We start from the raw sequence: 12,760 nt of genomic DNA, 5'->3' as shown, positions 1-12,760 counted from the left end.
CAAAGATTCAGGATTTTGCATATCATTGCTGGATTAAAAATGGACAATTAATATTCTCATAGGCTGAAACACAAACTCAATCCTTACTAGACATTGGTGAACACAAGTGGGAACCACCAGAAGCTTGCACCTTCAACACGTAAGTAAGGAAGATGAAAATCAAGTTTCCTTTCACAGAATCATAAAATGATTATGGTTGGAAAAGACCACTAGGAGCCTCTAGTCCAACCATCAGCCCATCACCACCATGCTCACTAAACCCTGTCAGGACATAAAGCCATTGGAAATTGGGCTTCCTTAGCTTTGTTCCCCACAGAGTTCCCAGATGAGCTTTGGCTTTGCATGCTTTCCTCCAGAATCAGGAGTGTTCTAAATTGCCTTCCACAGTTGGGTGCAGACTGCTCTGTAACACACGATCACCATGGGAGCACCAAAAACAGAGTGACAGCTCAGCTTCTCATTATCGGCATTGTATTAATTTTATGATGGCTAGCCTTGTGAGTGACAGCCAGTGAGTTTATATGCATGGAGGAATTGTTTCTGATTTGTCTCCTTAGCCATCCCCTACCTACACCTAGTGTGTTGTCCCACTTACCCTATCTCCTGTGTCTCCCTTCAGCCCTGGTTGACCAGGAATGCCAAAACCTGGACTTCCCTGCAAAAATCAATGACAATGACATAGTGCTAAACCCTCACCTCTCAGTTATTTGCATAGCTACCACATCCTCCCCTCCTAAACACACTCCTTGCCACCTCTGGGAAATGCTATTGCATAGAGCCAACTTTCACTAAAGCATGGCTCACAGAACCCAGTGTCTCAATTTTCCCATCTGGATTTTGCACATCTTGGCATTCTTCCACTGCCTTTCATTAGCTGTGGAGACATGAGTCCACTACACTCTTCATTCTTGGTAGCATGCTTATTGCTTGCTGCACCTTATTGTTATCTATCTCCAACCCATTATCACTTTGCAGACCCTTAAGGGCCAACCTGTTCCTTCTCCCTGCTATAACTGTTGAGAGTTGCTAATGTTGTGCTTGGTTCTAAGCAAGATGCAAAGGGAGATGCAGTGTCTTGCAGGAGTAGCTTCCAAGCTCAAGACAGAAACTGTAGAATCATTAAGGTTGGAAATGACCACTAACATTATCTAGTCCAAGCATCAATCCACCACCACAATGCTCACTAAACCATGCTCCTAAATGCTACATCTGCCCTTTCCTTGAAAATGTCCAGAGAGTAAGAGCATGTACATTACCTTCTCTCCTTTGTCTCCTGGTATTCCTTTGTCTCCTTGTGGTCCTGGGCCCCCTGTTGGTCCAATATCTCCCTACATATAAAGACATCCCAAAAGCTAGTAATATCATACAGGAAAACCAATCCCTTTCCAAGTGTCTTGCTAAAGCTGCATTCTGCAATTTCAATCCACTCTGAAAATCCATTTCCTTGGGAAATCCATCCAATTCATCCATCCATACCATTCACTCTTCTACCCAACCCATTCACCCATTCATCTTTGGGTTTATATTGAAGCTTTCCCTTTAGTACTTGGGCTTCTGTTATACAAAAGCCCATCACAACAGTTAGACACTCTCCAGCCACACAGCTGTGATGTATGTAACTTTACACAACTATGAAGTGCTTTGTGGATTTGGAGTGGTATCAAGCATGATAAAATTCATGCCCAAGGTCATTGCCTAACATCATTGAGCCTAAAAGATGAGAAACATTTTGATAACCACTTTTAAACAGTCTAGAGAATAAAACCAATGAATGGAGGTGACTCCAACATTCAAGTTCAGAGAGAAGGGCAGAACTCATTATCTCTAAAGGGCAATGGAAGTAGGAAGAAAATTTCATGAATGCCAGGAGTCAAAAAGCCAAGAGGAGTTTCTCCTGTAATAAATACTCCTTGCAAAGATTAGACAGATCTTTTATTTCTCTGCAGATTGACAATAAATTATAAAGAATAAAAAACATATATATTTAAATATTCCAGGCCCTGTACAAAGACTTTGCAAAAGTGAACTATATGTGCTGCTCTATAAAGCAGATGTACAATATGGACAACAGTCAGGGAACAGCTCTGTCTCAGGAATCACTTTCATTTGAGAAATTCAGATTCCTCCAGTCATAGGAAGGCCAATCATCGGGTCAGGGCCCCAGAGATGTGGGGAACTCTCCATCATTGGAAGTGCTCACTAGAAGGACCAAAAGAACCTGGTCCAGTTTTGAAGTTGGCCATGTTTTGAGCAGTAGACTAGAAACCCCTAAGAGTTCCCTCCCACCTCATCTACTCTTTGGTTTAATGTCAGTACCTCCTTTGGCTGGAAATTAACTTCTGTGAGTGGGCTGGATCTGTGCTTCCGTGAACTATACCTCCTAAAACTAGCACATGGAAATACCAAATTTCCCCATGGACTAGAGCCAGAAAGAGAATGACAGGCACAAAATGTTAATAAAAGCAAATGATTTATCGTCAGGGCAAGATTAATGCTATTTTTCCAACTTCAATCCATCACAAGGGATATATGATTCAGGCAGTGAAACATAGTCCAGCCCTCACTTTTTCAGGAACAGTTTTATCTAAGTTTCAAGCAGTGCTAATTAATGGACTTACCCTGACACCTTTCTTGCCTGGTGGTCCCAAAACCTGAGGATAAAAAGAAATAATGGAGGTACTCTCTTATTTAGGAAAGAGTCTCCCTTTCAAAGTAGGGGCTATTCATATGACCCCTTCCAAAACTAGAGAATGTCAGCCTTACTATGGGATAATAAATGCATCACCTACAGCAGATCATAAAATGCCCAACAGATAAATCCCAAACAAGCTAAATCCCAAACTCAGTGAAGGTTTTGACAGAATCCTACCATCTTCAGTAGGTTTTAAGCCCAGGGATGAGACTGAAAGATCATTCTTATGAAAAGGGCAGTTGGCAAATAGCTGCTTTATCCTGTGCTAATACACACCAAGGACTGACCTTTGGACAGCAATGAATCCTCATGACTGTGCTATGACCCTGTAGGGCAGCTCCGAGCTGGATTTAAGGACTATAAAGCTGCCTTTCTACCTTCTGTCTCTAAATCAATTCTGCCAATGCTACTCTGAAAGAAACAAGTGGTACACGCCCTTGATCATTAAGATATCATCTAGGATGTGTCAGCCTATCCTGGTGATAGGTCTCAGCAGAAGACATGGTTGGAGGGTCAGGGGTAAGGTCCCTTAATTTTCTCTGCAGTTCAGTGGGACACGTCTCTCTCAGTCCTTGTTCTACTGGCACCACTGTTAGTGGTACTGAATGGCTATAGCACAAAGACTGCTGTAATCCACTCATAGTTATCCCAGAGCTGGAGCACCTGGAAATCCTGGGTTCCCTTGCAAAGCAAGATGACATAAACTAAACAGTCTGGGGCAATGCTCATTGTTCTCCTCCATCTCCTCCTGAAATCAGCTCAAAACTCAGTTCAGAAGCAGAAGAGTGAAACAGAGAGGACATTCTGAGTTTTCAGGACTGCTCACTTGACTCCCTGTTGGCTTCTTCTCTATGTAGCCCCACTATAAAGACACCTGACTGTGCCTACAAGCTGCAGAAATTCAATACACCTTCAGCTGAGCTAGTCAAAACCCATTCTCTTACTGTTTGACTTACTTGGACTCCCTTCTGCCCTGGAGGTCCTGGAAGTCCCTATAAGACATCAAAAGAAAATTTGCACCAGACTGAAAGCAGATTCAGTACTTTCAATATGTGGAATATAGCATAAATTACAAGTCCTTAGGTATGGGCGACATCATCAGTGATCACCCTAATAAAGTTTGCTTTTCCTCAAGTGGAGTCCATGAAGCATCTGGCCATGGACTCATGTTTGAGTGGACCAGGACTGTGCAATTCAAAGAGATCTTTGCTCTCATGAAGAGCAATACATGAACAGCAAGCTGGCTGTTATCATTTGCAATGACCTTACATTTTATGTAACGATCCTCCTCCATTTTATGATTAAAACAAACAAACAAACAAATAACAACAACCAAATCAATGCAAAAAGAACAAAAACATTTTGCTGAATGAAATATTTCCTTGGACATTATTTTTTCCTTCTCTTTTCACTTGTCCTGGAAGTATGGCAATAATTTATTTTGGAGTCAAGGTGGATATTCTTGACCGCACCTGACCTGAAATAAGTAATTGGATCAGATATTTTTGGTCATTGTCTCAAAGCATAACCTTAGCTACTTGTAGAAGGGGACTTGCATAAAGCCATATACCTAACTGAAAGAGTTTGCACCTCCAAGAGCTGTAAGAACCTGGAAGAGTACTGAGGTAGTCTACGTACCACCTAAACCCAAGCCTGATGATCTCTGTGCGAGGGAAATTCAGATCTCCCACGAAAATTTGGTGTGCTGAGTTCCAGTCTTGTTCTGGTGTCTAACACCAATCCAAGAACGTCTTCCTGCCCTTCTGAGTCCCTTTCTGACCAGTTCTTGTTATGCTTTACCTATTTATGGTTCATAGCAGCATTGCCAGATGTGGGCTGGAGCTACAGTAGTTCAGAATTTTGCCTCTGACAGCATCAGGAACCCAAAATCCTTCCTCCCCACAGTCCTCAAGCTTTTTAAAAAAACTGAGAGAACTGGCCAAGCTAATGTTCCCTTTTTCCTGAACAGCTGGAAAAGATGAGCACTTCTCATTAAGATAGTGCATCTCACTGCCATTCCAATGTCTGCAAAATCCCACAGCAAAGACTTCTATGGGTCAGTGTCTTCCATGGGTCAATGATTGCTGATGCACAGAATTATTTCCATTGCTTTTGAGTAAGAGGTCCACATTCCTACAGCCTATGACGATCATTAGATCTGGTTTCTTTCCTTGGTGCATACAGTGTCAGGCATAATGACTAAGGTTCAGTGTTTTGGTACCTACCTTTGGTCCTGGTACTCCTGGAGGGCCCATCACCCCCTTAAAAAAAAAAAGATGAAAAAATGAAATCCCAGACTTTCAAGCTCACTATCTTTCCTTCTTAGTCCATTTCTATTTGCAACCACAGGATGTACCCACCAAGGAAAACCTACAGAAGAAGCACTGGAGAGCACTCTGGAGACACTGAATATTCCAAGGGAATTTTAGCAGAAATCTCATTGACAAATGGCAAACCCACCTGCTGTCCTTCTTCCCCCTTTGGGCCAGCTGTGCCAGGAATTCCTGCCATCCCCTGAAAGGTAAGCACAGCATTGTGCACACGAGTACCAAACGCTAAATTGCAAAGCATGATACATCCTACCCTGCAATCTGTTTCAGAGCTCTGTTCTTAAACATCCTGCTGAGGAAGAGTTGAGAAATTGTCTCTGTAGCCATTTAGCTAAGATATAAAAAAAGAGTGTTTTCTGGGACTACCTAAAGCGGTCCCATCCGGGGGATAGGAAGCATTCAGGGCATGGGAGGCAGCAGGAACCGCAGGGATCTTCCTGGACTGAAAGGAAAACAAGAGCTTGGATGGAGATGGAACATCTACTCCACCATGAGCAAATTTGAGCACATATGGACAGGGAGTAGAGGGGAATGGGGGAAAATCCCTATGTATCTCCTCTTTATTTTCACTCACTTCACACTGATAGCACTTTATCTCAGCTATTCTTAGCTCCCTCTTACAATGATGGATCTCACAAGCATCTGATAAGAGTAATGACCTTTTCTCCCTTTTCTCCCTTTGGTCCAGGCAGTCCAGGAACACCATCCAACCCTGCAGGGCCTGGCAAGCCAGGTTTCCCCTGAAAAGGAAAATATGTAATAAAATCTTTTTTCTTCCAATCTATTTGTTACTAATCATACTAAGGAGAAGTCTGCAGGAACACAAGCAGAGAAACATATTTCCTGATGTGCCTGTTTTAACTGTTGCTCTGCAATTGAGGATTTACAGAGATGATCATGTATACCCAAGATGTCCCCCATCTCTGCCTTCCTAAGAATAGGCTGTTGACGATTGGTCACTCAGGAAGAGAAAAATATAAGTGTTTGCTTGCTATATGGGAGGAGAGAGTCTGGGTATTCATCTCTCAGATTTGAATTATCTGTAATCCATGGACTTTCCAAACCAGACATCATTTCTTTATCCTTAGTAGCCCTCCATGAGCTATTTCCTTTCTTGTGTCTCCCTTCTGACACTGAAAAATATTAATGTGGGACTTCTTGTGTGAAGAACCACCTCTTTTCTTTTGCCCCAAATCTGCCACCCATTCAGTCTATTTACCATTCTACACTTTAGATCTACCTTATTGCTCCCTCTGGACCTGCCCCAGCTCTTTTCTGTCCTCCTGAGAGGGGGACAGGGGTGGGATGTGGGAAGGAGCAGGGCTGCACTAAGCTGCTCCATGAGTGATACAGTGGCTGAAGGTGGTTTCACTGCCACTTTGGAGCAACATTCATCATGCAACATTTGCTATCATCTGCCAGTGTGATTGACCATGCCAAAACGTTTGTGCTCACTGTGAGCGTGGTAATGGATGTAGTTTTCACAGGTTTCCTCTGAGCCATGAGAACATGTCCTTGCTTTTAGTGTAACAAGTGGCTGTGTTGTGCTCTTAACATTTTCCTTTTGGCTATTCATATATGGTAGATCACTGGGATGAAGACTACAAGGTAAGAAATGCTTAACAGGCCCTGCTTCATGTGGCGGCCCTCATCAGCAAAGCAAAGCATCTCACAGTGGTGGTTGACGTGAGCTGGCAGTAGATGTTGTCCCTCCCCACCCACTCTATGTGACAGTGGGTGTTCCCAGGCCACTGCTCCCTCCCACTACAGCCAATGGCTCTTCCACAGTGATTGACCACTCACCGGTTCTCCCACATCTCCTCTGTCCCCTTTGATGCCATTCCTTCCACGAGGGCCCTGCATGAAGCACAGGACAATCATACATTTTGTCCCAGTGACCCTTTCAGGTCTGGATGGACATCTGGTAAGTACTGAAATCAGAACCTATTGAGTGACTTAGAAATAATAAAAGAAGAAACTTAACATCGTATGGTAATGTGAAAGCCAACCTCGGGGACTTACTCTGAGACCTGAATCCCCTGGTTCACCCTGAAACACAAAAGACAAGGAGTATTACTACAGGATGGTGATTTAGAGAGGGGGTTCTTCTCTGCACTTAGATCGTGAACAAAAAGCTCCTGCATGATGACAGCCGACAGCCCCAGAGACCAAAACTTCCCACTCCCCAAGGAAAGCAGAGCTTCAGTAGAGGTATCTGCTATCTTGCGTGGGCCAGACTCAACTTGAAAAATCTGATATCAACCCCTATGCTTAGGATAAATAGGAGGGGAATTTAGGTCTCTTGAGCTCTGCTGAGACTTTTTGACATATTTTATCTGTGTTGTTTTGGCTGTGCACACCACTGGTAATCCCAGGTATTTCACTCCAGCTACTGAACAACCTTCACGGGGACCTGGAGTTCTAAATGTTGGATATTGAGAAAAATGTCCTCTCTGAAAGAGTGGTCAGGCTCTGGAACAGGCTGCTCAGGGTTGTGGTGGAGTCACTGACCCTGGAGATATTCAAGAAATGTGGAGATGTGGCCCTGAGGGACATAGTTTACCGGGCAATATTGGTAGTAGGTGGATGGCTGAACTAAATGACCTTAGAGGTCTTTTCCAACCTTAATGATTCTATGATTCTATGTCTTAGTGGCCATTGAATCTGGTTCCACTTCAGACAAAGCTGACTATGACCTTGCAAGCTTCATTGTTGATTTCCACTGTGTTGAACAACAGGGTTCTGGTGGCAAGGAAAGCCATCCAGAATTCTTTCTGTACCTCTATGAGATAATCTCATGATCGAGAGGAGAAATAAGTGTGTTCTTAGGGCCCTTGAATAAGCAGACCATCTAGAGGTCTTGGATTATGGCAAATTCCCCCCCCTTCTGGGATAACCATCATGGAACCATGTTGCAGATAGCCTTGCTCACCTTGATGGAGATGCCTGGTGGCCCCTGTGGCCCTGGTAAGCCCGGTAAACCCTGTGGTCCTGCTACCCCAGGCACCCCTGGTTGTCCTTTCTGTCCCTGCAACAATGAAAACCAGGGGAAATAGAGACGTGTTCTCTCTCTCAGGTCCCTTTTCTGCTCTATCAGTGCTACAGACTGGAGGATTCACCACACTTGGGTACAATACTCACAGCGGGACCGGGATGTCCATTTCGGCCAGGAATCACCTCCACTCCTCCCAGGACATAGCCAGGTTCTCCCTGTGTGCAAGGAAAGAGAGATGCATATTCAGCTGTTTTGGGAGATCCAGGCAAAAACAGGGGATGCTGTAGTCATACAGATACCTCCAGTGGGTGCAAGGAAGGGAGTAGAAAGATGTATTTGGGGATAAGGGAAGGACAGGACAGCTGCTTCTAGGAAATACCTACAACTGGTCTTGAAACCTTACCTTTCTGTGTGCTAAATGTGTGCAAACAGGCTTACCCATAATGAAAACTCTCAAAAATTCAGAATGACTCAACCAAAATTTACCTGCTTCTGCAAAAAAAAAACAACTGAAACATGTCAAAGACCTGTGATAAGAAATGAGCCCTTTTCTCCATGAAGACATTAAATATCTCCTATCCAAGCTAATGAACAACTCCTGTAGATGATGATTAGATGATGACTGTTACATATAACCCAAAAGTTCATACACACCAAAGGTCTCTGTGCAACAGCTCAGAAACAAGAGATCGCAGCAGTGTGAGAGCTTTTTTTTTTTTAGCAAATTAACCCAGGAATGAAACTCACCCTGTCTCCTTTTGGCCCCACTGGTCCTGGATTGCCTGGAGATCCCTGGAATTGGAAATAAATCATGCAGTATTAAAACACAAAGCATCCACAAAATCATCACTGCAGGCTGTTCAAGCTTTAGAATCCCACTCCATTGATGCCATTCACTGCATTCAAAATACTTACAATATCACCTTGAATGCCAGGGAGACCCTGCAAAACAGGAGTGAGAGAACTGATAGCCATGCTCAACTTCTCCATCAAATGTCACTCTTATAGAGTTTGTTAAAGCAAACACATACCATGAGTCCAGGAGGACCAGGAGGACCTGTTCGCCCTGGTCTGCCTGGCAGTCCAGGAATGCCATCCTTCCCAGGTAGACCCTAAATGTATGAAAGATAATAGTCTGCAAATTATTTAAATTTAAAAGCCTGCATAAAGCAATGTATATCAAAACACCAACATACAAAAAAAAATTTGAAGATCTCCTTGTTGTTACTAATCATTTTACTCATTTAATTGTATATTAATTAACCAAGCAGATGAAAATGGACTCACCTTTTCTCCTTTCTGTCCCTTCATAGTAAGCCCATATGGGTCATAGCCTCCAAGAGCTGATGAGCCTCTGAAGTTCTTGAAAGGAAAAGGAAAATGGAAGAAATTATCCATAGATAATCATTCAACAAAGGATGGCAAATACACCCTAACCAGAGCAACCACAAAATACAGGTTAGCACACCCCTTGTCTTACAAAGCTGAAGCAAGGAATAAGTTCTACTATGATGAATAGGTTCATATCCTCACTAAGGGATATACCCTAGTGATGGGACTCAGTAGATCAGGTTGGTGGTTGAACATAGTGATCTTGAAGGTCTTCTCCAACCTAGAAGATGTTATGATTCTATACATTATTTATATTCCTTTGAATTGGTGAACAATTTCTCACCTTTAGACACCAGGGACCACAGGCCTCCACTCCTTTCTGGATGTCTGGCTCCGCTGGCGATGGATCAGGGAGGTGTACCTTGTCGTCTGCGTCATCAAATGGCAATTGCTTGTCAGCTTCATGTCTGGCAACCTACAGCATGGAGTTTGGGTTAGACGAGTGTTCCTCTAGGTTTTGGGGTCAGACATCACATATCAATGCTTAACATGCCTCAAGAGGTCGCTGTGCTTTCATGGCACCAACCTATCGCACTGAAACAGCTATATTACTGTTGGAGATAACTCTTCCTGCACCTCCTTACCAAAGATCCATCGATCAGAGTTAGAAGAGGGCAATATATTTATAATACACTGAAATACTTTGCCCCCGCAGTGGGTGTATGTGACAAAACTTTTGAAGCTCTGTTCTGGCTTCCCCCGTTCTACTGCCTTGATTTCAAAGGTTTTGTTCTTCACGTTGATGGGTTGATGGTTGATGGTTGATGATTGAACTAGATTATCTCATGGGATGACAATTGGACTAGATGATCTCAGTGGTCTTTTCCAACCTCAATGATTCCATGATTCTATGTCCAGGACTGGACAGTGGGTGAAGTCAGGATTGGGCCCAGTATTCTAGATCTATTACTTCCTTTCTTTAAAACTTTTCTTAGGTTTGTGCATGACCTATGCCAGATAATTTGTCTTTTATTCAAAGGTCTGTGAAGCGGCTCACCTCCCCAGATGGCAGCTGGGCCCCTGAGGGCTGCAGGTCAGAACAAATGACTTCTATTAACTCTCGGAGGATCTGGGGGAACTCATCGAATGTGCTCACATAGAAAATGTTCTGGAGGTTCTGCTGCAGTAAAATGTTGTTGAGCTCAACAGGGTCAGCTTCTGAGACACCCACAGCAATGATGCGGATTCCTGAAACACATCACTCTCTCAACAGAAGCAAAAATGCCTAAGATCAGAATTTCCAAACCCTTCATTACAGCCGTGCTGTTAACAGCCACTGATGGGATCAGGTGCTCCACTAGCTGTTAGAGAATTCACTGACAGCAGTGTGTGTGAGTTACAGCAACACAAAGGCACCCAAGCCAGGAACAGAAAGAAGAAAGGATGAAGAAGTGAAGAAAGCCAATGATGCACTTGAAATGGACAATTCACATAACCCTCTGGAAAATCAGCCTCTGGCTGTACATGGAGGAGAACCAAGGCCTTAGGGAAACACAACAGGGCAATTCTTACCCAAAGCATGGGCTGCTCTGGCAGGTGGCAGCACATCATCCTGGGATCGTCCATCAGTCACAAGCATCAGCACATGAGGGAACTCTGGTCTCATCCCTCTGGAAGGCTGAAATAACTCCTTTAGCATAAAGGCTATACCACGACCTGGGCAAACATGGAGAGGCACAAATTAAATCTACGGAAGTGTTAGGTCTTCAGGTGGGTTCTCATTCCATGCACAGAGGGAAGAGGGTATTCAGTGTGGCCCCATAAGTGATCCTTAACGTGGGGCAATGTCTTTCAAGGGAAGACAGCAGTAGATCAGACTGGCTGATACCACTGAGGTTGAATTCTGTGGATAGTTTTGGAAAAGGAAAGATACATTTGGGAGATATGAAGCATTTTCCATACATGTTAGGATAAAAGAAAAATATCACAGAATTCTCATTTCCAAATTTCCTTAGGAAAATTTCCTAAAGAGCTCTCGCTCAAGCTGAAATGGGTAAGAAGCCCCAAAATGGAAAGACTCCTAAGAGAGGTAAAATGCCTCAATTGACACAAATCACACACACACACACACACAAAAAATAGAGACAAGGAAATTTAAGACTTAAGAATTTGCAGTTTCACACCCACTTTTCCTAGCCAGTCCCATTCAAATTATTGTATTCTGACCAGCTCTCTTTATTCCTGACCAATACCACAGAGCCAGGATGAGGTTTACACGTCTTTAAAATATGTGGGTTCCTCAAGTTGCTTTATGCAAGTTGCTTTATGCATTATTTTTTCAAATTCCTCAAGTCCTTTATGTTGGCTGACTAGAAGACATTTAGGTGGGTCATTTAAAAAAGTTAAAACAAATTACTTTCAATTTAATATTACTGCTTCTGTACTTTTGGGGAAGTAGGTATACCCTGTCATCCTGATGGGAATGTGTAGGTAGAAGGTCTTGTCTGAGGTTTTGACAATATAAGACAAGTTTCTGAATTTCTGAGAGACTGAGCTGATGAAGGGCTGTGTTATTTGTACAACAGGAGGAAACATAGGACTTTTATGTGATGACACATCATGAAAATAAGACTAGGTACATTGTTTTGTTGTTAGGGTAACAAAGCAATAACCATTGGAGTTTGCTGATTAAAATGTGCATGGAGAGGGTAATAAGGATGCTTCAGCTTCTGCCATCCCTATCTAATGTTTATGGGCTAGGTCTCCAAGCCAGGTATAAAAATCTCCCTCAAGGTTATAAAACAATGAAGAGAAACCCAGCAGTAAAACTAGGACATGAATAAAGGACACCAGACTTGCCAGATAGACCATCCCTGGGAATAAAACCACATATAGTTCTTTGCTCTCCAATTTTACATAACTTTAGACTGTAACTTTCTGACCAGGTAAATTGGTTCAAAACATTCAGACAGCTTCTCAGACCTCTACCCTCTGTCTTGGCCCAGATGAGCTACCCAACGAGTATAGACTCGCACATACGCACCCGTTTTTGTGTTGCCTCCAGCATAGCTCAGCTCCTTGACAGCCTTTAGAGCACCATTGCGGCTCTGATGCTGGTTGAAGTGGAAGGCTGTTCTGGGCTCCTCACTATACTGCACAACAGCAACCTGATTAAAACAAACAAACAAACAAACAAAAACAAAAACAAAAGGCTAAGAGATGTGGAGGGATCAGGAGCACAGCAAAGGTGCTATCACTTGGAGATATCTGAGGTCAGTCTGGACCAGGCCCTGAGCAACCTTATTTAGCTGAACATGTCCCTGTTCAGTGCGGGGAAAAGTCCCTTAATTAAGGTCCCTTCCAACTCAAATGATTCTATGATTCACTGATCACTCAATAAGTCTCCTTGAG

General features: G+C 43.2%; 1 protein-coding gene across 1 annotated transcript in view; it reads right to left on the bottom strand.

Moving 5' to 3' along the window:
- Nucleotides 1–12,760, bottom strand: part of LOC136053152 (collagen alpha-1(VII) chain-like) — an 87,386-nt gene that overhangs the window by 53,036 nt on the left and 21,590 nt on the right. Inside the window, exons 22-39 of the mRNA XM_065743817.1 lie at nt 12,393–12,516; nt 10,922–11,065; nt 10,407–10,597; nt 9,305–9,379; nt 9,049–9,129; nt 8,933–8,959; nt 8,765–8,809; nt 8,164–8,232; nt 7,955–8,050; nt 7,045–7,071; nt 6,826–6,879; nt 5,682–5,762; nt 5,153–5,206; nt 4,918–4,953; nt 3,649–3,684; nt 2,619–2,651; nt 1,257–1,328; nt 596–655 (exon numbers count right to left, since the gene is read on the bottom strand). Coding sequence (XP_065599889.1) covers nt 596–655; nt 1,257–1,328; nt 2,619–2,651; nt 3,649–3,684; nt 4,918–4,953; nt 5,153–5,206; nt 5,682–5,762; nt 6,826–6,879; nt 7,045–7,071; nt 7,955–8,050; nt 8,164–8,232; nt 8,765–8,809; nt 8,933–8,959; nt 9,049–9,129; nt 9,305–9,379; nt 10,407–10,597; nt 10,922–11,065; nt 12,393–12,516 — 1,305 coding nt within the window. The remainder of the gene's footprint in view (nt 1–595; nt 656–1,256; nt 1,329–2,618; nt 2,652–3,648; nt 3,685–4,917; nt 4,954–5,152; nt 5,207–5,681; nt 5,763–6,825; nt 6,880–7,044; nt 7,072–7,954; nt 8,051–8,163; nt 8,233–8,764; nt 8,810–8,932; nt 8,960–9,048; nt 9,130–9,304; nt 9,380–10,406; nt 10,598–10,921; nt 11,066–12,392; nt 12,517–12,760) is intronic.

Source organism: Cyrtonyx montezumae, unplaced genomic scaffold (genome assembly GCF_038088225.1).
Source record: "Cyrtonyx montezumae isolate F1298 unplaced genomic scaffold, pur_monq_1.0 scaffold_3, whole genome shotgun sequence".
In the NCBI taxonomy this organism is placed as follows: Eukaryota; Metazoa; Chordata; class Aves; order Galliformes; family Odontophoridae; genus Cyrtonyx; species Cyrtonyx montezumae.
This window is presented reverse-complemented; position numbering and strand designations above follow the sequence as displayed.